Below are 20,622 nucleotides of genomic sequence, written 5' to 3' on the forward strand. Positions count from 1 at the left end.
TTACAATTTTGTCCTGACAAACTTAAAGGTGCTGTATGTAACTTATTGACCGTACTAAAGGATAAAAATACCACAATATGCTAGCAGAGATTTGGGAAACATACTAAGTTCACATATTTGTTTCTCGGAAAAACATTTGTTTACTTTAAAATTTTACTTATTTTACTTTAAAAAGTGTGTTCCCATGTAGGAATGCCTATTTTTGTTTCAGTTTGTGTGATCTCACCCACTGCCAATTTACCCAATATTATTTTGACCCCCTGGGTTGCCAGTTGGTGGAAAACACAGCGTATTACAGCAATCGAAGCCAGCAAACAAACTAGGTCAGAGATCGCAGATTCTACCTGACCTAAAGAGCCTCGGCATCCATCTAATTAAAACAGAGATAAATCAACTCATCAACTTACAAGTGTGTATATCTCCTCGCCTTCCATTGTCAATTGTGCTCGCTCCTGTTGCTTGTCCTCAATCTGGAAACCCACGTGAGAGTCGATTCTGAGGAGTGGGCAGGGGAAACAACCCTCTCCAATATTTTGAATTTGAACGGCAATACCCATTTCAAACCGCTAGCTGTCAATCTTACACTGCACATTTAACTTTTCTGGTCAAAAATTAAAACAAATTAATTTGATTCTACTTCCTAACATTTAAATTTAAATTGCAATTCTGCATCCTGTTTGCTACCTCCAGCACCAGGGATTAAATTAGAATTTAAACTGCGTTCTCAATTTAATTCTGAATAGCCACAACTCTAGTACCTGCTCATTCTCACACTTTCCCTCTGTGATGCACTTGTTCATTTATTGGATTCAGATTTGTTCAATGATTCTGGACGGTCCACACATCAGTGGTGCTATGAATATAATATAATTAGCATTTCCTTGGTTATAAAATGAGGTAAAAATGTGAGAGCACTCAGGAAAGACCGAAAGAGAGAGAGAGGGCAGGAGAGCGAGGGCTTGTTAGTTAAATTTATGACTCGGATGTGAATAAGAGCTCTGATGGTATTCAACCATCTTATTTCTTTATCAGAACTGGAAAAAGATGGAAGCTAATTGGTCTACCGCCACTGATGGGAGCCATCAATTAGCGGTGTGATTTCCCCTCCAGCTTCCCCCCACCCCTCCTCCGGCCCCAACACGGGCCCCTTGAAGCCGCCGCATTAGGATCACAAAACTCGCTATAAATACCAATGTTCGGTATAAATGAAGGTAAAAAGCCTTTCAATTGAAGCCACACTAGCTGAGGGCGGTCGTTTTCTACCTGCATTTCATGGCTTGTTAGAGGTGCACTCTGCAGGTATGCCAACAGTGCTCTCCTGTCAGCCTTCTACGGAACTAGAAACAGTCTTAATGAGGAGAGGAAAAAGTGTGTCTGTGTTTGTACGTGAGTGTGCGAACGAGACGGAAACGAGCTTGGGAATCAGGCTCCTTCATTTCCCCAAGGGATGGCACAAAAATCTTTAATTTGCCTTTTATGACAGCTAATTAGTTATTCTATTCAAAATCTTTGCTTTAAATAAGAGAACTAATTATACACAAAGGTCGTTTCCCCCACCTCAGGAGAACCACACATAATTGGTTTAGGCCACAACCCACACACACTTTCCATCCACCTTTTAACAACATGCACATTGGTTGAAGAAAACGTTAACTGTAAAGAACCCTTTCTGTAGTAAGCCATATACGAGAAACCTTGGAGCATCCCCGTTCTGTAATTACCTGGATGAATTCAGGTAACTGAATGACACGTCACATAGTGACAAGTTTCCTAACCCAGATTTAAGGAGGCTAACGCTTCCTGTCTCACTAGGCTAGAGCATTCTCCAGGATGAGTTAGTTGATGTGAAAAGCACTGTATTTTGTCGGAACTAATCATCTTGTTTCTGCCATCTCTGAGAAACCTCTTGTTGTTTTCCAAAAAAGAGCCAGCTGAGATATGCTTTTAGAAGCCCTATATAGCCTCAGCACACTTTAAACCTGAAACGCTGAGTAAATGACTGAATAAAAGTACATAATGTTGACTCTTACATCAGCAAACTGGTATTTTGGGGTTTATACAGAAGAGTGCACCTGTCATCATTCTTTGAACAGCTTGGAATCTTGGTAGTAGCCCCTTCCCCCATTTCTGTCCTGCAGAACAAAAAAGGGGAACATTATAAATGGAGACGCAAACTGAGGAGGCAGCTCCCACTTAATCCAATCCATTTAACCTATACAAGTGCTGCTGACCTTCCGATGTCATTCCATGTCACAAAAGGCATATCCTGCTATCTGCCACTTGATTCATATCCCAACAGTAGATGTTTTTTTCCTTCAAGAGACAGCATTTGCCTTGTCAAACATTTCTCCCGAACAAATAAAAGGTAGGGAAGAAAATCATTCGCTATTAGTAATTGGTGTGCACCCTGTCATCTGCCTCTCTTCCGCCCATACACCCTTTAAAGACCTTATCTCCTTCGAATATGTACGGATGCGTTTTTGCATTTGAAACTGTCAGACCATGTACTTTCCATTATAAAGATAGGATCCGGTTTCTATGTAGGCCTTCATTTCAAGTTCCATTTTTGTGGATATCAAAAAAAATCAAATCAATGTGGTACCCTTTTGATGCATTTAAGGTTTAGAGCAAGAAGGGAAAAAGAAGGTTTCTCTGGTTAAGAGAAAATGATTTGTTTGTCTTTGTGGGTTGGAGTCTTTTTCCTTTATTGTTGCTTCTAATGAGCACACAGTGGAAGCCAGTGATGATGCAAAGTTTACTGTATGCAGGGTCACTGTTAATAGATCTGATCAATAAGCTGGACACCTCAGTGTGAGGCCCCCATGGGGACAGGTGAAGGGGCCCGCCAGGGTATTAGGCTTGAGATCAGTGACATCAGGAAGAGAGTGACTGATTGGGCCCAGGTTTTGCCATATGTATTGCCATTCTAAAAAGCATGCTATAATATGCTCTTAAAGAGTTATTTCACTCAAATTGAATTGCCATCATTTACTCTATTAACTTATATGAAGAAATTTCAAAAATTGTTTTCCATGCAATTACACTGGATGGGGACTGAAACTTTCAAGCTTGAAAATGGACAAAAAGAGCCATAAGTATCATGAAGGTTGTCCGTATGACTTCTGGGTTTGGTTGATTTGTTCAGAATCAGATTTCTGACTTCAGACTTTAGTTTTTAAACTAAAAACTTACTGCAAAGCTATTGTGGGACTTAAAATATAGAGCTCAGACTACCTTTATGAAAAATTCTATTTTGAAGTTTGAAAGTTTCCTTCCTCATTCATTATATCTGCATGAAATAAGACCAGCCTAGTCTTATTCTTTTTTTGCGTTCCATGGAAAAATAAATTCATACTGGTTTGGAACGACATTTGTAAATAATAAAATACATGTATGTATTTTAGACAAAAGCCAATTTTACTAAAGTATGAGCATGGCTTTGTGCTGTATGAGGGTCTGCTATGCATATGGATCCCACAATGCCCTTAAACAAACCTCAATGGCATAAACCATGCCCATGACCTCAAAACATTTGAGAAAGGGACCAATTTAGAGGGACAAAGTGCTAAACTACAGATGTATGAGGGATTACAGGCAGTCATCTGTTGCAAAGCTGTTGGCATGATTTTTCATGTATGACATGGAGTAATGTATTCATGGAGCAGAAGGGTTCTCCAAAATATTAAACGCTAGCAGTGAATGAAAAGTGTCTGAACTGTTTTCATTGACAAGAGTTTGCATACAGTACAATGAGTTTGTGAAAAGATACAAGAAATTCTTTAAAGACAGGTCTGATTCCAAAAGCGATGTAAGATTAGAGACTCTCTGAAAAGAGGCAGTAGAATGTGTTGGAGAGGAGTGTATGGTGGTTGAGACAGATTGGACCAGAAGGCCACAGTTTGACAAATGAAAGCTGATCAAGCCATGGGAGGTTGTAGTCCTTGATTGAGCTGAAGCATTTGCCAGAAGGGAGTCTTGGTGGTGACAGGGATGGGAGAGGTCTGTGATATTAACTGCATGTCTCCAAGGCATGTGATGATGATCTCTGTGGAGTTGATAAGTACTTGCAGCTTACCTGAGAGTGGGCAGATGCAGTCCTGAATTAGATATAACCTTATTGAATGGATGTTGTTGGTATTTTGGGAATTAAAGGCACCCAGTAGGGATGGGCAAAACTACATTTTTTTAAAAAACAAATAGTCGGTGGGAGATTTTGGGTTCACCTGATCAGACATGTTTCTTCATCACACATTTACATCCGACATGCTCTTGCATTAAAAAAAAGATTGCATGTTGTGCTCAACATACAGCATTAGAAAATAATGCAAGAGAAATTAAAATAAAATAAATTCTGCCATCATTTACTCTCCTTCATGTTCCAAACCAGAATGCGTTTTTTCTCCTGTGGAACACAGAACATATTAAAACTCTTGTTTTTTGTCAATACTATAAAAGTCAATGGGGTCCAATGTTCTTTTTGACCCCATTTACTTTAATAGGCAAAAGCGTTATATAATTTTTTTGTTCTTTTTTTTGCAGAAGTCATACAGGTTTTAACTGGCATGGGCTGGTAAATAATGACAATTAAAATTGAGTCAACTAGCCTATCCCTTTAATGTTTTAAAAAGTTGGACTGATTTAAAATATATTTGGACTATTTAGTTAAAGGTGTATGAATATTAATGTCAGTTCTGACTGGTTTACCGAAAGCTAAAGCACAGCATGGTAATTCTTTTAAGAAATAAATTGCCAGATCACAATGCCAAAAACTCATGAAAGGTATTTAAAGTTAACAGACTATATAAAAACTACTAGCTCCTCAGTTGAACTTTATCGTAAACCAAAGCTTTGCGTTAGCTCCAGTTGTGCATAGGAGCTGGTTCTGTCCGCATGTAAAATCTGTAAACGCTGCAGCCATGGCAATCTGGTCTAGAATTTGCATTTATGATATTTGTATTTTTGTAATTAAATTTTTGCAATGAAAATAGCCTTAGATGCTGACATGGCATTAAATAACACAATCTATCTATCTAGAATTTGCCAGACAGCCACCAAGGAGGTTAATGGGGAACTAAGGCAGATGTCCTGCCATTGTCTGCGTGAATCAGTTCATTTGAATCAGTCCATATCATTACTGTAATTGAGCCTGTAGACACTCATTCTCCTTTACTGCCAAGACAAAACGCATCTGGTAATAATGTCAGGTAGTATATGCCAGTTAAAACAGACAAATGAATAAGAGATTGATACTAGTTAATAAGCCCAGTGCAGAAATGATCTGGAACATATTGATTCATGCGTTTGGTGGACATGTTGCACATAATTGGAGAAAAGAATATACTCAGCTGTAGCTTGTGGGCAAATGAAGGTAAAGCAGTTGTGGATGCGAATACATCTTTTCAAGACTGCTCTGTGAATGAAATCAGGCCTATATTTGCTTCCTATGATTATGATATAATGAACACACCAGAAAAGTGTAGACAGGAGTAAATTTGACAAAAAGATGAAGGAAGAAAAAAGTGAGATCAACGCTGGCATGATCAGTATGGTTGGAACGAGGGTACCATTCGTTAATATAATGCACTTTTGCAAACTTTAGGAGCCGGCTGCTGCTAATAACCCCCAGTGAAACGGAGCAGCGCTGCTCCCTCGCAGTGCTGCTCCTTCGCAGTGACCCTGGCAATGCCCAATATAAGGGAGGGTTGTGTCTCCGGGAATAATTGCCCTTTTCACATATTACAAGTGTCCTGACCCTGCGGTCGGCAGACACTTTCCCCAAGTATAATTACTTCTGATCCGGCCCAAATGAGGCAGCCGCATTAGGCCTGCAATAACACTGGAACGGCTTCAAGCACAGCAGCGTGGGGAGTCTCCGGGATACCTCCAAGTCCTGGCGGTCATTTTCATCATGTCAGAGATCCATTTCTTACGCTTGCAGTCACCTCTAGGATCCAAGGCCTCTCTCGCTCTCTCGCTCTAGGATGAGGAGATTGAGAGGCTTACTAAACACATTGTTTGCTCTTGGTGCCCTGCTAAAGCTTTGGCTAACAGATGCGATTCCAATTAACGGTTAACTTCATTAACTCTAAGTGGGTGTTCGTTATTTATTTTTTGCTTTACACTTTTCTTTCTCCTATTAATTTTAATTTATTCACATGGGGTTAATTAAAATAAATGTATCAGGGAGATATGCAAGAGCCATCTAATTAAATTCATTACTGCTTATTTTGGAGACGTGTGAAAACTGGCAGTGTTTTTGCAAGAGGCAAGTTGTTCCAACACTTTGGTGCTCGCTCACTAGCATGGTGAGAAAACAGCTCTGGAAGGTGAGCTGTCGACAGAATCAGAAAAGCTTGTGCAAAAGGAGTGGGAGAACACACCCGACTCAGGGGTTAAAAGAGTTTCCGAGGAACAATCAGTCGCTCAATAGAGAAAGAATAGGGAGGTGTGTGACCTCACATTTAGACAATCAAGCCTCACCCGTCTGGAAGTTGTCTACAGTAGGCCTGGAGTGTGCGTTTGTTTTGGGTCTACATTTATACGGATCTCGGAGACTGCAGCCTACCCATTTACTCTACCAGAAGAACTGTCAATATCCCCAGCTGATGAATGTCTCTCTCTCTCTATACATATACACATTATATATATATATATATATATATATACACACCCACACACACAAACTCAATTCATTTTTCCCCTTTTCCCACAGATTGCATTTGCATCTGAATAAAAGAATAAATCCTCTATTCTCCCTCTAGATCTTTTCAGTCTTTGAGAAAAAAAAAGGACAATCTTATCTACTACTTCATGACTCCTGGCAAGAATGTAACCATTTGGACTGTCAGAGCCTCTTTACGCCATCTGTTGCACAATGATGCCCCAACACTTTTTAGCCAACATTAAAAATGCATTTGGTTAGGCATAAATGAAGGCCTTCTAAAGTTTGTGTCACTCACTCCTAAGTTTAAGGGAGTGATTTATGAAATTCCCCTCTCCCAGCAATTACTACACATTTAGAGTTTCAAAAGATATGCCAGGTGTGCCATTCAGAACCATGCTGCAAGGTTGAAAATGGAAGAAACGGCACGCAGCACAACTCCATTTTGGCCCCGTTTAGAGCGGAATAATGCAAATCCACCACAGGGGGTATTTGTTTGGTGTGTGGGGCCTCTGTGTCACTCGAACACTCTCTCAGATGCCCATCTCCTTATTGGGTAAATAATGAAGCAGGGTTTGGATTGCAACAGTTACATTTCATTTGCAGGCCTTTTGGGCAGGCAAATTACATTGGGGACCAGCATTTACTGTCCAGGCTTAATCAGGTGACCATTGTCGTTAACATTATGTAAAGTATTTTAACGGTCATTTGTCAAGTTGTAGTTGCTACGGTTTCCTAGTCATCGGAGAATGTGAACTTCAGAGCTTAATTTCTCATATTCAAAGAACAAATGTTCAGATACTCGTTTTTTTATTCTTATCAGTACACAATTACAGTAATTTCAGCCTGTGAGTTTGTGCTTTTACTTGGGTAAACTTTGTTAGGTATCATTCATAATGTTTATCGATGCAATAGTGATTCGCAATATTTTAAATTTATAGTATTCGTACTGCACAAAATTGGATATTTATAGTCCGATATTGAATTTCTGCATATTTTAAGATCTAGATTACAATTCCATATTCTAGCTCCATGTTCAAAATAGCAACCCTCTACGCACACCTTGGCAATAGAATCGCTATTGGCAAGTAATTTTTTTAGTTTACTCGCCAGACAGACAGATCTTTTTAAATATCTGAACGTACACTTAACGTCAGCCAATCAAGCATTACTATATGCTAATCAAGCACTATTTAATGATAGAACTTTAGTAATTAGAACTAAAACTTGGTAACCATGTATGCATATGTCATTTTACCTGAACTTAGGACTGGTGGAGGTGCTTAGATATTGTTGGTCATTCAGTTACTGTAAATTTTTTAAAAAATATATAGATTATAGTAATAGATAATATAAATTATAGTAATAGATAATATAAATTATCTAGATAGAATTATCATCTATTACTATAATATTTTTTTTTTTATATCGTACTAATTCTACTACAGGGCTCCAGACTAACTTTTTTTACTAGGAGCGCTGTAGCCTCTGCCCTGACTGAATATTTTAGGAGCGCAAGCAGAAAATTTAGGGGCACATCTTAAATAAGCTTGCAAAGCAATTATTCAAATTTCCCCCAAAATAACTGTTACCCCCAAAATACTGACAACTTTAATAATAAATAAACTTAACGTACAGATATTACAATGTGCAGTTTTATTTTAAGTTCACAGGGCTCCAGACTAACATTTGAGGGCAGCCGCACCAGAGCCTCAACAAAAAATATCTGGTAGCACTGGGGCTTACAATAAAGCACTAAGCTTAATCTAGGGTGTAGATGAAATTAACTTAATTATTATCATAATTAAAAAGCAAAACGAGTGAAAAAATTGCAAGTTCGGGGCGCTGCGCTGTCTATTATTGGTCCAAGCAAATATACAGTCCATGAAGCATAAATGAGTAGCGGATTTTCGTTCCGCTTTCATTTTGTTTGCATTCACTGCTCGGCAACGTTGTGGCCGCGTCAGCGCAACCGAAATAAATATTTGGTCGCACCGGCAGGAAAAATGGTCGCAAAATGTGATCAATTGGTTTCCGCCCACTACCGGAGAAACCGACATATCTTCTGCTTGTCCTCAAAAGCTGAATAATTCAAAATGAACAACAAAGAATATTGTTTACATGTAGCGTGTCGATTCTGCATGGTATGTAAGATTCTCTCTCTCTCTCTGTGTGTGTGTGTGTGTGTGTGTGTGTGTGTGTGTGTGTGTGTGAAACAGCGCTCTCAGCGAAGCGACTACAGGTCCTGCCGCCTTCACACTAGGGTTTACAGTACGTCAAATACAGGTGCGCTGCGCAAATCCATTGGGCTGAATAGAAATATTACAGATCGCTTAATTGATGGAGAGCTCTCCAACTCTGGAGAACTCTAAGTGCTCAGTCAGTGTTCAGAGAGTGAAAATAAAAACTTAAAACTTCTCTAACATACAAAGGCGAGTAAAATGTAAGAATTTATTAGCCAATGGCTAATGATAGACGTTATTTAGTCGCCAGAGTGAAGATGATTTAGAGTGATTTACTCGCAATGTAGAGGGTTGAATAGTGAGAGTTTATGTAAAAAATTTAACCCTTTAAAGGGTTATTTCACCCAAAAATTTAAATGATAGTATAATAAAGTGAAGCAATGTGATGCATTTTTGTAAGAAAAATCCATATTTATAACTTTATAAACTATAAATCAATGGCTTCCGGTAACGGCCATACTCGAGTCAAATTCCGACCGAAGAATGACCTCTGACCTGACGCATGACGTAGGATGAAAGAGTAGCGTAAGCTTAGGGGAGAGTAGACTCCTCTTGCGGTTCCAACAAATAGGGCTGGGCAACAAACTCAAGCTCCTCCGTAATTTCTCTTTAAAAAGTCTCATTTTAGACTTTTAGTTCATGACCAGTGTTTTGTTTTATTCTATCCTCTGTGCTTCAGAGTTTGTCAATACATCATGCGTTGGGTCAGAGGTCACTCTTACGCGGGAACTTGACTTGCATATGGCCGTTACCGGAAGCCAGTGATAGTTTATAAAGTTAAATATGGATACTTTTATTAGAAAAACGCATCGCTTTGCTTCAGAAGGTCTTTATTAACCTGCTGGAGCTGTATGAATTACTTTTATGATGGATGGATTCTTTTTTATATATAACTGATTGACTCTGTGTTTGGCTGAAAGAAGAAAGTTATATACACCTAGGATGGCTTGAGGTTGAGTAAAGTATGGGTTAATTTTCACTTTTGTGTGAATTTACCCTTTAAGGGATCTATTGAAGTCTCCCTTTAATGCCGAGTTCAGACTGCACGATTTTAGCCCCGATTTTGGCTCGCCGACAGGTTGAGAAATCGCAGACAAATACCCGAAATCACAGGCAAATCGGTGCTCGTTCACGCGAGTGACAATCACGCAGTGTGAATGAGCAAAGACGCGATCTGAGAGAATCGCCGTATTTGGCATGCTAAATATCTGGACCTGTCGGCGATTCACAATCCTGCTGTGTGTAAAGTGTTCTGACTGAAAACTACATCAGCGATGACCGACAGCCAATGAGAGAGCAAGACACAGGACAGCAGGATGTTCAGGGAGGAGTTATAGACCAGAATATCAGTATTTTAATAGATATAGGCCTATTTACAATTATATCAAACAGAAACAAAGCACAAACATTTGCATATGCAGCAGCAACAGCAGGACATTTGCAAAATTATTTATTTACCCCCAACTCTCTTTGCAAAACACAGTCCTTGCTCCCCTCGTCTTCCCAACCATTTCCTCCTGCATAAACTGTTTATTTTTCTCATTTTCGCTGCAAATCAGCGCACAGACAATTTGGATCGCAATCTTCTTGTAGGCTATCAATTTTAATAACAAATTCAGTGTCGCGCGAGAACTCCGGTCTCACGCATGCTGATCTTCCGTTATTTCCTTATCACTTCTCGCGTTTGTTTGGTTGTGAAACGTAGTTTGCGGACCAGGCAGAAGTTGTCTGCAATTCTTTCTTTTGTAAAGTCATGCAGTGTGAAACCTCCTGTCGCCGAACCATTGTGCAGTGTGAACACAGCAGTAACTGAATGTTACACCAGATAGTCATGCAGTGTGAAAACAACAGTGACCCGAATATTTTGAAAATCGTGCAGTCTGAACTCGGCATAAGAGTGCATTTCAGCTGTGTGTAAATGGATTTTTTTATAAATGTAACATTTAATTTGATATTCAACAATAATATTGATCTGCCTGCATTGACACGATTATACAAGAGCTGAACCGAGCTGGACATTGACATCACTGTTTGCTCCACGAACTTACAAAACTTTTTTGCATTATTTTCCTGTTATCGCTGTAAAGCTGCTTTGAAACAATCTGTATTGTAAAAAGCGCGATATAAATGTGACTTGACTTGCATTGTCATTTTTTTTTATCAATTAAATTATTTGATCAATTAAATATTTATCTATCTTTCATACTGTACAGTATAATAAAATAATGCATACATTTACTTGTAGCATACAAACTATTTAGTGTTATGTGTATTTTAATTGTTGAATTTAATTGTTTTAATTGTCTGGAATTGTCTTGTTTTAAATGTATACTATCAGCTATTTATTGATTATTGGCCAAAAGCTTTCTGTTACCGGCCGGAATGTCAACCTCTCTCTCTCTCTAGATAGGAATAAGGTGTGTCTAATCATAATTAGCTAAATAATGTTATTGTTATTTATGTTTAATACTGTCATGTTCTCATTTAGAAGAAATGTTTAGATGATGAATAAATGGGTGTAATGTATTCTAACCTTCTCCATAGCAGCATTGAGAGCACAGTGATTGAATGGCCACGCCATACAAGGTTATTGACGTTGCTGGAGAATTCAAGAGTTAAATCGAATGGCCACTCCATTATAATCTCCAACCATGCACAAGAGACCGCCACGTTTAAGTGTCAAGAAAGGGTAAAATCAGCGGCCGGCAGAAAGGGGGCTGGACAGCATTATTCAGCCTCTGCTCAGTTTCCAATTTCAATTAAAGCCGAGCAGAGTGGCCAAGCGCTTTGGACCACAGCTGCCACTCTAATGGATCAGAACCCACACGCTGAGCATCGATTAAATCAACCTCACCAATACGGTGTCCTTCCCCTTTAAGGAACAATACAAACTAACCGGCAATCAAAGCCTTTAATTAGGTATTCAAGATGTAATTTATCGAAGGTCGGCCAATGAGTTGTGCAAGTTAGGATCTCATTAAGTGGACTGTGTTTCCATTTGCCAGCCTCCCTCCAGTGCTTTCTCTAACAGCGTCCTCCCTTATATGTTGTGGCTTTTTTTTTATTAAAAAACGAATAGATTTTAATATCCATGTAATGTTTGGATGGAATGTGTGTACACAGCCTTTATTGGATTTCTCTCTCCCAACTATTTTAAGTACTTTACATGAGGTTTGTCATTATCGGTTTGGGGCATGCATATATATATATATATATAGTTTATTGAGCTGGGGGGAATTTTCATCATGTTGTCCCAATAGAAAAGAAAAACCCTCCGACATGCATGTTTCTTAGATTTATAACGGTGACCAAGGCAGTATTACAAATACTGATGAAGTGAATCCCTAGATTTCAACAACAAAAAAAAGGTTTAAAGGTATTATAACAAATGGATTGGTTTCTCCAGCAAAAACCTTTGACAGTGCAATAAAGATCAAGTGAAAAACATGAAGTTATAAAAATATTAAATTGGCATGTATACTTGGCTACCATTACAAAGTTTGGGTTCAGTAAGTTTTTTTTTTTTACATGCATTAAGGAAGGATGCATTAAAATGATCAAAAATAACGAAAGACTTTCATATATATATATATAATTTTTTACTTCAAATATATATATTTTTTACTTTCTTAAAATAATCCTGAAAAGAAAAAAAAACAGTTTGCACAAAAATATTAAGGAGCACAACTATTTAATGATAATAAACAAAATATATTGGCCACCAAATAAACATACTAAAATGATTTCTGAAATATTGACACTGAAGACTGCAGTAATAGTTCATTAAAAATCACCTGTCGTTGCAAGACTTGTGATTTAAATTTTACAATAAAGAAAATGAAAAATAGTTATTTGAAATTGCAATAATTTTTTTTTACCATAAATGCAGCCTTAAAGAGCTTTCAAAAAGAAATATACATTATATATGTTTTATACAGTAGAGAGAGAGACAGAGACAGAGACAGAGACATACATACAGTACAATAGTTTCCTTCAGATTCCGGTCCCAGAGAACCTATATCATATCTGCATGAGAATGTGTGGTTGTGAGGTGAGTCAAGAGGCTACAATCTCCATAAACATTAAAGCAATCGTTCGACTATCTTCCTCACTCCAGGAATGACAAATTGAATTATACTGAACAGTGTATCATTGCTGATTTCAGAATTCTCACTCCGCTATTCAGTAATCTTCAATCGCGCCATTGCAAAACACAGATGCACATCAGCTATGAGGACTAGAACTTCAACGGCACTCTGAGATATGCTTTGTGCGTGCATTCAAACATGCTGTAAACATACATGGTAAATACGTTCTGCACATGCAAATCAATTACACACACACGTATACATGCAAGCTAATGCACACGGTAAACATGTACCCATACAGGTGTGCACACATACATACATACCCTGTACTTACAAAACACACCACCCTAAAAACACCACAACAGTTATCAGTGTGTGCATGCAGTTCTCCGGTAAACACACTCTTGTGAATATGTATCTAGGGAACATTTCAGGAGGGATTAAAAAAGGCCTTCCAACTAATAGGCATAATGGAAGATCAATGTATAACAAGATGGAAACTCTCATGCATAAACAGACCCCGTTACAATTATGCCACAAGATTATATTTCTACATTAATCATTCATAACTGCGTAGCACACCCTCATAAACATTCACAATGCTTTCCCTTTCTGTGACTATACCTTTCACAATTCATGTCTTGCATCTTCCCTTGTTTTATCATATGTGAGTTGGTTGATATTTACAGAATAAGGACAGCAAGGCGAGGTGTGCAGAATCATGGTGTGATATTTTCTTTTCTTTGTTTTTTTACATTCATACATATACAAAGACACATATATATGGCAGCACTAATGAACGGGCTATGATACCTCAAGCTGCACTTTCTAACTTCATTAGAGCCAAATGTGGATATCAGTGTAGGTATCATTAGGAAAGCTTTTATCAAGTTACAGAATGTGATAAGGTTAATGAGGAGTTTATAAAAGTGTCTCTGGCGGATGGAAAGAGCTGGCAGGGAGGATGAGACCTTAAGCAAAGTATGCTAGTCATTTATTTCATTAGCATGGCCACCTGTACTTTTTTTTTTTTGAAAGGCTGATCCTTTTAAAACAAGAAGGTCATGCCAAAAAGTAACACTCAAAAGTGCAGCAGCAGAACTTGGTCGTGAAAATTGTGTGTATGTGTTGAGCTGTAGGTCACTGCGTTGTTCTTTACCTAGTGCTATAGGTCGCAGTCAGTGGTAAAGTAACATTCCTAGAGCTTCACAGGACAACTGGCACAAAAGATGAGAGATAAAGGGGGGAAGGGGGAAAATAAACAAATAAATACAGGAATGGAAGAGGGACTGATGAAATGGAGCCAAGTGTGACGACCTGCTGCAAGAGAAGCAGTGTGTGTGTGAGGGGAAATGCAATAGACGAAGCAACTCACCCTTGCAGCGAGACGTGCTAGCGAGAGGTGCTGCGACAAGGTGACACGAGGGAATAACGTGGTCTAAAGACCAAAGGAAAGTAAATTAAAAACCACCTACTGTAAAATCATCAATATGTAGCTGTATATCCCTTTTTCAGCAGAGCATATGTACTATTACTTGGAGCATGTCCACTGGGAGAAGCTACTATTGTTGAGAATTCCAGAGCAGAAACAAATTTAAAATGAAAAAAGGCAAACACTTGTACAGACATTGTGGCAAAAGTGTAACATTATATAGTGTTTTTCTATTTTTAAGATGATGTAAAATTTGGACAGGCCTGATTAGAGTAAACATCTTACTATATACACAACACTTAAATATTCTTTTCTGCACATCTCTTGCTCATATTCCTTTTTTTTTTTTTTTTTACTGAACACTGCACCTGTCTGCATTCGTCTCAGGACTCAAGGTGAAAGATAAGGTTGCTCCGAGACATTTTAAAAGGTAGCCTAAAAATGACGATTCATCTCGCTGGCAGCATGTCTGAGGATGTTATAAAAGGTTTTCTGTGTTCCCAATCCTTCAGTGATGGACTGTACGTCCTTCGAGCTTTTTAAAATTCTCATGTTTATTGAAATTATTTAAAAACTTGCCAATAATTACATCTTTACACAGGAAAATACTGTAGAAGCAAGGCTGGTAAGGATTCATTGTAACACGCTGCCGTGACATACTGTATGGATGCAATGTGAGCCTTAGCCAGCTCCCTTGATGTTTGACAGTGTTTAGAAATTTAAATGTGCTGGGATGTAAATTTTAATAAAAGTGTTTGCACGTAGCACATGAAGGGAAAGTGACTGAGCTAGTAATCGGTTCCGATCAACGCAACCATTTGCATCATAGACAGATGCATCGTAACTTTAACACTTTCTCTAGAATCTTCGTCTTTATTCAGGTCCCCTTTGAGTTGTTGAAATGGTGGGAAATGATATACATCTCTAGTCACTGATGTGAGAAAGCACAAGTTTGATAGTGATCAAGTGCCTTGGGACAGAGACAGAAATGAGTTTGGTGAACTGCTCATTTAGTCGATCACAGAAGATCTGGATTCGGTCTCTTTTGCTCAGTTTAATCCTCGTCAAAAGGATTGGAATGTTGTCCTGGGTGTTGCAATGAGGGGGGCCCGCCCATAAAAATTGGTCATGTGTCCCCAGGATTTAAGCGACGACCCTGCATGCAATTATGGTAAAATTGTACAACCACCTATCCAGTTTTGTACCATTGAAAAGGATGCATCACCTCAAAATGTGTCAGACCATCATGCATTCAAAACCATCATCAAAAAAAACAACAGAGCGAGCATGCCAATTCGAGACCACACAGCGATGAGGGATCTCTATGTTGAGGACACATCAGTAGCAGATATATTGAACTGTAATTGCATCAGGAGGAAATGTTTATAAAGTAGGAATTTCTTCAGGCTGAAGCAATATAAGTGGCAGGAACACAAGCATTAGGCCCCGAATCCAGGCGCAATATTGCGAGAGACCCAGGGCGAGAGAAACATTGATGTAATTTCAATATTTGAAATTGGCAAGTTTAATTTAGAGTAAGAACAAGCCAATAAGCTGAGAAGATAGCAAATACAAGAGAGAAAATTACCTTGCAGGATGAAAAAAGTGAAAAGACTTAAGGAATGTATAACAGTAATCTCCAAGTGGAAATTAGAAATCAACCCACAGAAAGGGGAATAACAGAAAATAAATATTACTGTCCACTCTCTAAATCAATATAAAATTGCTACGAGACAGAATTACCATGGTAACTCAAGTAAAGAATGAAGCAATTTTTTTTGTTCACTTTTTACAAAAAAATAAAAACTGGTGCCTGAAGCTCCAAGTTTTATTACAGCAGGAGACAGATCAGGGGTCTAGTATTCATTTGAAATATTGCATTTCAAATACATGCATTAGGAACGAACAGATTTCATTGGTCAGTCGGCATGCATGGCTCGTAAATTAAACGGTGAACGGTAACCAAGAATTTATCATCAGGATGAAGAATAGAACGGTGTTCTTTTCTCTTCACCAGGTTCTAGGGAGCCCAGCGATGCGAATGATCAATCCTGAACAAGTCCACAATGAGGACCCAATTATTCCTCCCAATCCAGATAGTTTTAAATACCTTGAAGGGAAAGAAAATGGCTGAATAGCTTATTTCTCCAGAGAGAATTAAAAGTCAACCGAGAGCTTCTTTTATTTAAAGGTAGTCATGAAAAGGAGTTGTGCTTGTTCTGTACCTTAACACATTTCCCACTCCCTCCTCAAAGTCAGGGTAAGAAAGTACAAGAGCAAGTACTGTATGGTGTGGCCTGAAAGCAGTACAGCTTTTTTTGCAAGGATCAAATACAGTGCAAGGACCACTGATGACAAGGCCTGCAATGCTGAGATGTGAAAGGGTTGATGATTTGGGAAGGCATTGTAATAGTAGTACAATAGCGAGAGTGAGCAAAACCCCGTCACAAGCCCCACATCACTCTACTTTCAATCTCCTCCGCTTAGTACATCACATAGACGTGAATGGCCCAATATTTCACATAGAAAAATGCACACATTTTGAAACTTCCTAATAAAGCTTCCTAAGAGTGCAGGGTGAATTTTAGGTCAGAAAACTAAAGCAAGCTTAGAGTATAGTAAAAACTACTTTGTATCCTATAACGAGGATGTCGGGAAAAAGGTAACAGGATAATTCTTCGACTGCTGAACTTAGTTATATCACAGAGTCACATTGAGGCCCTTTGGAAGTTCAGTTATGGAAACCAAATACAGAGCTGAAACTGGCATCTAATTTTCAGAATTGTTACAAAACCACAATCATAAAACATCTTGTTTGAAGAACATTTCTAAATCTGAAATATCACAATGCACCACCAAGTTCATAAGTACTGAGGATGTTAACTAACATGAGGGTTGTGCATATGGTGGTATTTTTTTCACAAGGTTCCCTCACTTTGAATACAGTACAAGATGTACCAAACTATGAGGGTACTAGGCTATACCTCAACTGATATATTTAGGTGTGTGTGTGTGTGTGTGTGTGTGTGTGTGTGTGTGTGTGTGTGTGTGTGTGTGTGTGTGTGTGTGTGTGTGTGTGAGAGAGAGAGAGAGAGAGAATCCAAGCTTCCTCCCCATCCCTGCCAAAATGCCAGCGCAGTTGGTCGACACCAGCAAGCAAAGGGTGAAGCTTTTAGGCAATGAGCAGCAGGTGATCTAAGCTTTTCTGTAAGTCCTAATGCTCCTAAAAGCCACTCTCCCTGCTTCTGTAATTGGGCATCAGTAGTTAATGTAGTATTGACTGCATTACATGCTCCTGTGCATCCTCTCCTACTAATGCCATTTGCATCACCTTGTACATTTACCATATTGCTTAGCCAATAGCTGTTAAAAGCAATCTCAATCATGAATCATATGGGGAACTTTTAGCAAGACAGACATCCAAAGGAGACAATTTACAGTTGAGTTAATCTGGGTACATTAGCGCAACATGGATTGAGCGAGACAGACCAATTTATGTTTCTACGGCAATCCCTTTATTGGTTTTTAGATGGGTTAGTGAAAGGATGGTTGGCTCAAAGATATGAAATATCCATTTTCAAACATAAATATGGGCCTGAAATGCAAGCCATTACTTTAGAGGGGAAAGGGCCCCTGGCTAAAACTAAATGTGTGCGTGATGACAATATTCCATGAAAGATGACAGGAAAGGCATTTTTAGGTCAGAGACGCTTTGTAGGGATTTTTCCCTCTCTCAATATTGTTACAGAAACATATCAAAATACAAAAAACGGGATTCAGCTTCAACAAAAACTTGTCAGTACCACAAGCTCCAAAAGAAAAGTTTATAAACGGTTTCCATAGGAACCAGAGTGCAGCGTATACAGAGACGTGCATTGTTCATGTGCCTGTAAAAACACAAAAATGCCTATAAACTAAATACACTATCATCAATTTGGTGATAAAATAGTTCTCGATTATACTTATAATCAGTATGGGTTGAGGTTCAAATGCGCTCACCTGTGAGCGAGGGCAGCCGCTGCGAATGAAACATCTCCGTAACTTAACAGATTTGCACGAGCGCTAACTGCTACTGCGGTGAATAGCGACGTTGATTCAGCTCTATCTACGTCTTTTAAACAGATAACATCATATTTCATACACGGGGACAGTAGAGAAGTGCACCGCATTCTGCATGTCTCTCCCGACTCGAAGTCTTTTAGAGTAGCCTACCGTACGCGCTTCCTCTCTCATGCAAACCTGACGAACGAATGTGTCCGGTTGATGAAAAACGAACTGGACCATGAAAGTGCCGTTCGGAGAGAAAATGGACGCTAAATGCTGCATTTCCTTACTGTCTCGCGTTCTTCATAGTCGTAGAGAGCAAATTAATGCACTAATAATCATCCGTGCACTTACCCTCTTCCTTGTCTAACACCATCGTCCTGAGGAGCGAGGAGTCCGGCTCCAGGCGATCCGTTCTCGGCTCCAGCACACTTCTGCGCGCGCCGCTCGCGTCTCTGAGAAGAAATTGCTTTGCAACAACAAAATAATAATCGTCCGTGTTGCTGCCACAAGCTTTAATTATACAGGCTCGCCTGTGTGATTTTCCGCTGTTCAGAGACGGAAAGCCATGTAGAGTAGCATATGCGTCTGTTGTTCTATTCTTTAATGTATTTCGGAGATTATATGCAGCGATGTCCCCCCAGTAGTGTTCGCGTACGCAGCGCGTCAGTAATATCCAAGCTTACAATTAACGATGTCTAAAACTAAAGTGAGACGCCACGGTGCATTCCATGCGAAAATGAAACGACTACTCAAATCTAATTTAAACACCCGTTTAAATTGAGCTGCCGCGAAGAAGCTCTCGGAGTAGAAACGTGTTCCTCCCAGTTCTCATTTGCTCCGAAACTGTAACTATATTCAAGAAATCCAATTCTGAGGCTGACAACTCCTAACAGCATGCTCGCGCTACCTTTCTCACCCAATTTATGCGCTCCGCGCGCTCCTGCTACTGAATAAATGCGCGCGCTTCCCAGAGAGCCACGGATTCCCCTGTTAATTAAATCAATTCATTATGCTCAGATCTGATTAGCAGCCCTTCCCCCTCTTTGAATCAATTATTCAATACACAAACATAATTGCTTGTGCCAGAGGTGTCTAAGTATTAGCTTATTTAACTCCAAGGACACTAATTACCCCTAGGGCAAGAGAACTTTTCTCATTAATTCTGACAAAACACAAAAGCACAGCTAAGGGAAAGTGTGTGTGTGTGTGTGTGTGAGTGTGTTTCCCAGAGTGTGTGAAGTGCTCACATGGGGATGTGTGTGTACATGTGTTCTTGTGTGATTGTGATGTGTGTTATAAATAGAGAAAAGAGGGTTTGAGCTTTTAAAAACATTTTGAACTATGCTTATGATCTAATTCGTTCACATTCTTCATTATTGTCATTATAATATTTCCACTGGATGTGTATGATCGGCTAGACGACTCACTTTCCATATTCAGATAAACAGTCATTTTGAGAGCAACAACACAACAGATGGGCTGTGTTTTGATTAGCGGTGAGATAGGAGACCGCGTTTGGCTCTGGTAATATAATTGTTAGCTGTTACTTTGCTGATAAAAGTGTTACTGTTTCATGGTGGGCAATTTGTGGGGGTTTCACCTGCCCTGCGGAAACTCTTAACCAATCAAGACAGAGATCCACCCGAGATTAACCATTAGGGGAGATGCAGAGGTTACAAGTGCTCTTTTTGCTAGTAATTTGCCGTACTAGTTTTCCTTTACTTTGATTTTACATCCCTGTCAAAGTAGAGATGGAAAAAATGGTGCCTCTTTTAATGTCTTTGAGATCTGGATCTCTCTGAAGGTGATGAATAGACATAAATTATGAAATCGTAATTCATATCTACTATGCCCCCAGACATTCATTCATAGTTTAATTCAAACTATAGGCTGTCGCAACCTTAGCAGATTGGGACATAACCCTGCCCCTAAAATACATTGTTTGAGCCTTTGCTCTCTGCCTCTCTTGCTTGATATGTCTGACTTTTCATTTCTGCAGTGTGATAGATGGATGACTTTTGACCACAAATGTATGTCGGCTGACCTCTTGTAGAAGTAAATGACACCCAATTATTCCAATCACAAGAAACCGAGGGAACAAGGAAAGCGTGGCCCCTTGTTGTTGAATGCTGGGCTACAAAAGGCCTCCTG

The 20,622-nt window shown here is 39.1% G+C and overlaps 1 protein-coding gene across 3 annotated transcripts in view; it reads right to left on the reverse strand.

Annotated features, from left to right (window-relative positions):
• lmo1 (LIM domain only 1) overlaps positions 1-19,437 on the reverse strand; it is a 35,793-nt gene extending 16,356 nt beyond the window's left edge. Inside the window, exons 1-2 of one of the 3 annotated variants that reach the window (XM_077228401.1) lie at positions 18,823-19,437; positions 2,073-2,132 (exon numbers count right to left, since the gene is read on the reverse strand). In XM_077228401.1, the coding sequence (XP_077084516.1) occupies positions 2,073-2,132; positions 18,823-18,844 (82 nt within the window). In that variant the 5' untranslated portion in view covers positions 18,845-19,437. Of the gene's footprint in view, positions 1-2,030; positions 2,133-18,822 lie in introns of those variants that run through there. The other 2 variants (XM_077228402.1, XM_077228403.1) reach the window with 2 other exon arrangements.
• Between the last annotated feature and the right edge of the window lie 1,185 nt (positions 19,438-20,622).

Source organism: Siphateles boraxobius, unplaced genomic scaffold (assembly GCF_051911475.1).
Source record: "Siphateles boraxobius isolate OS27281-9 unplaced genomic scaffold, OSU_SipBor_1 130, whole genome shotgun sequence".
Classification (NCBI taxonomy): domain Eukaryota; kingdom Metazoa; phylum Chordata; class Actinopteri; order Cypriniformes; family Leuciscidae; genus Siphateles; species Siphateles boraxobius.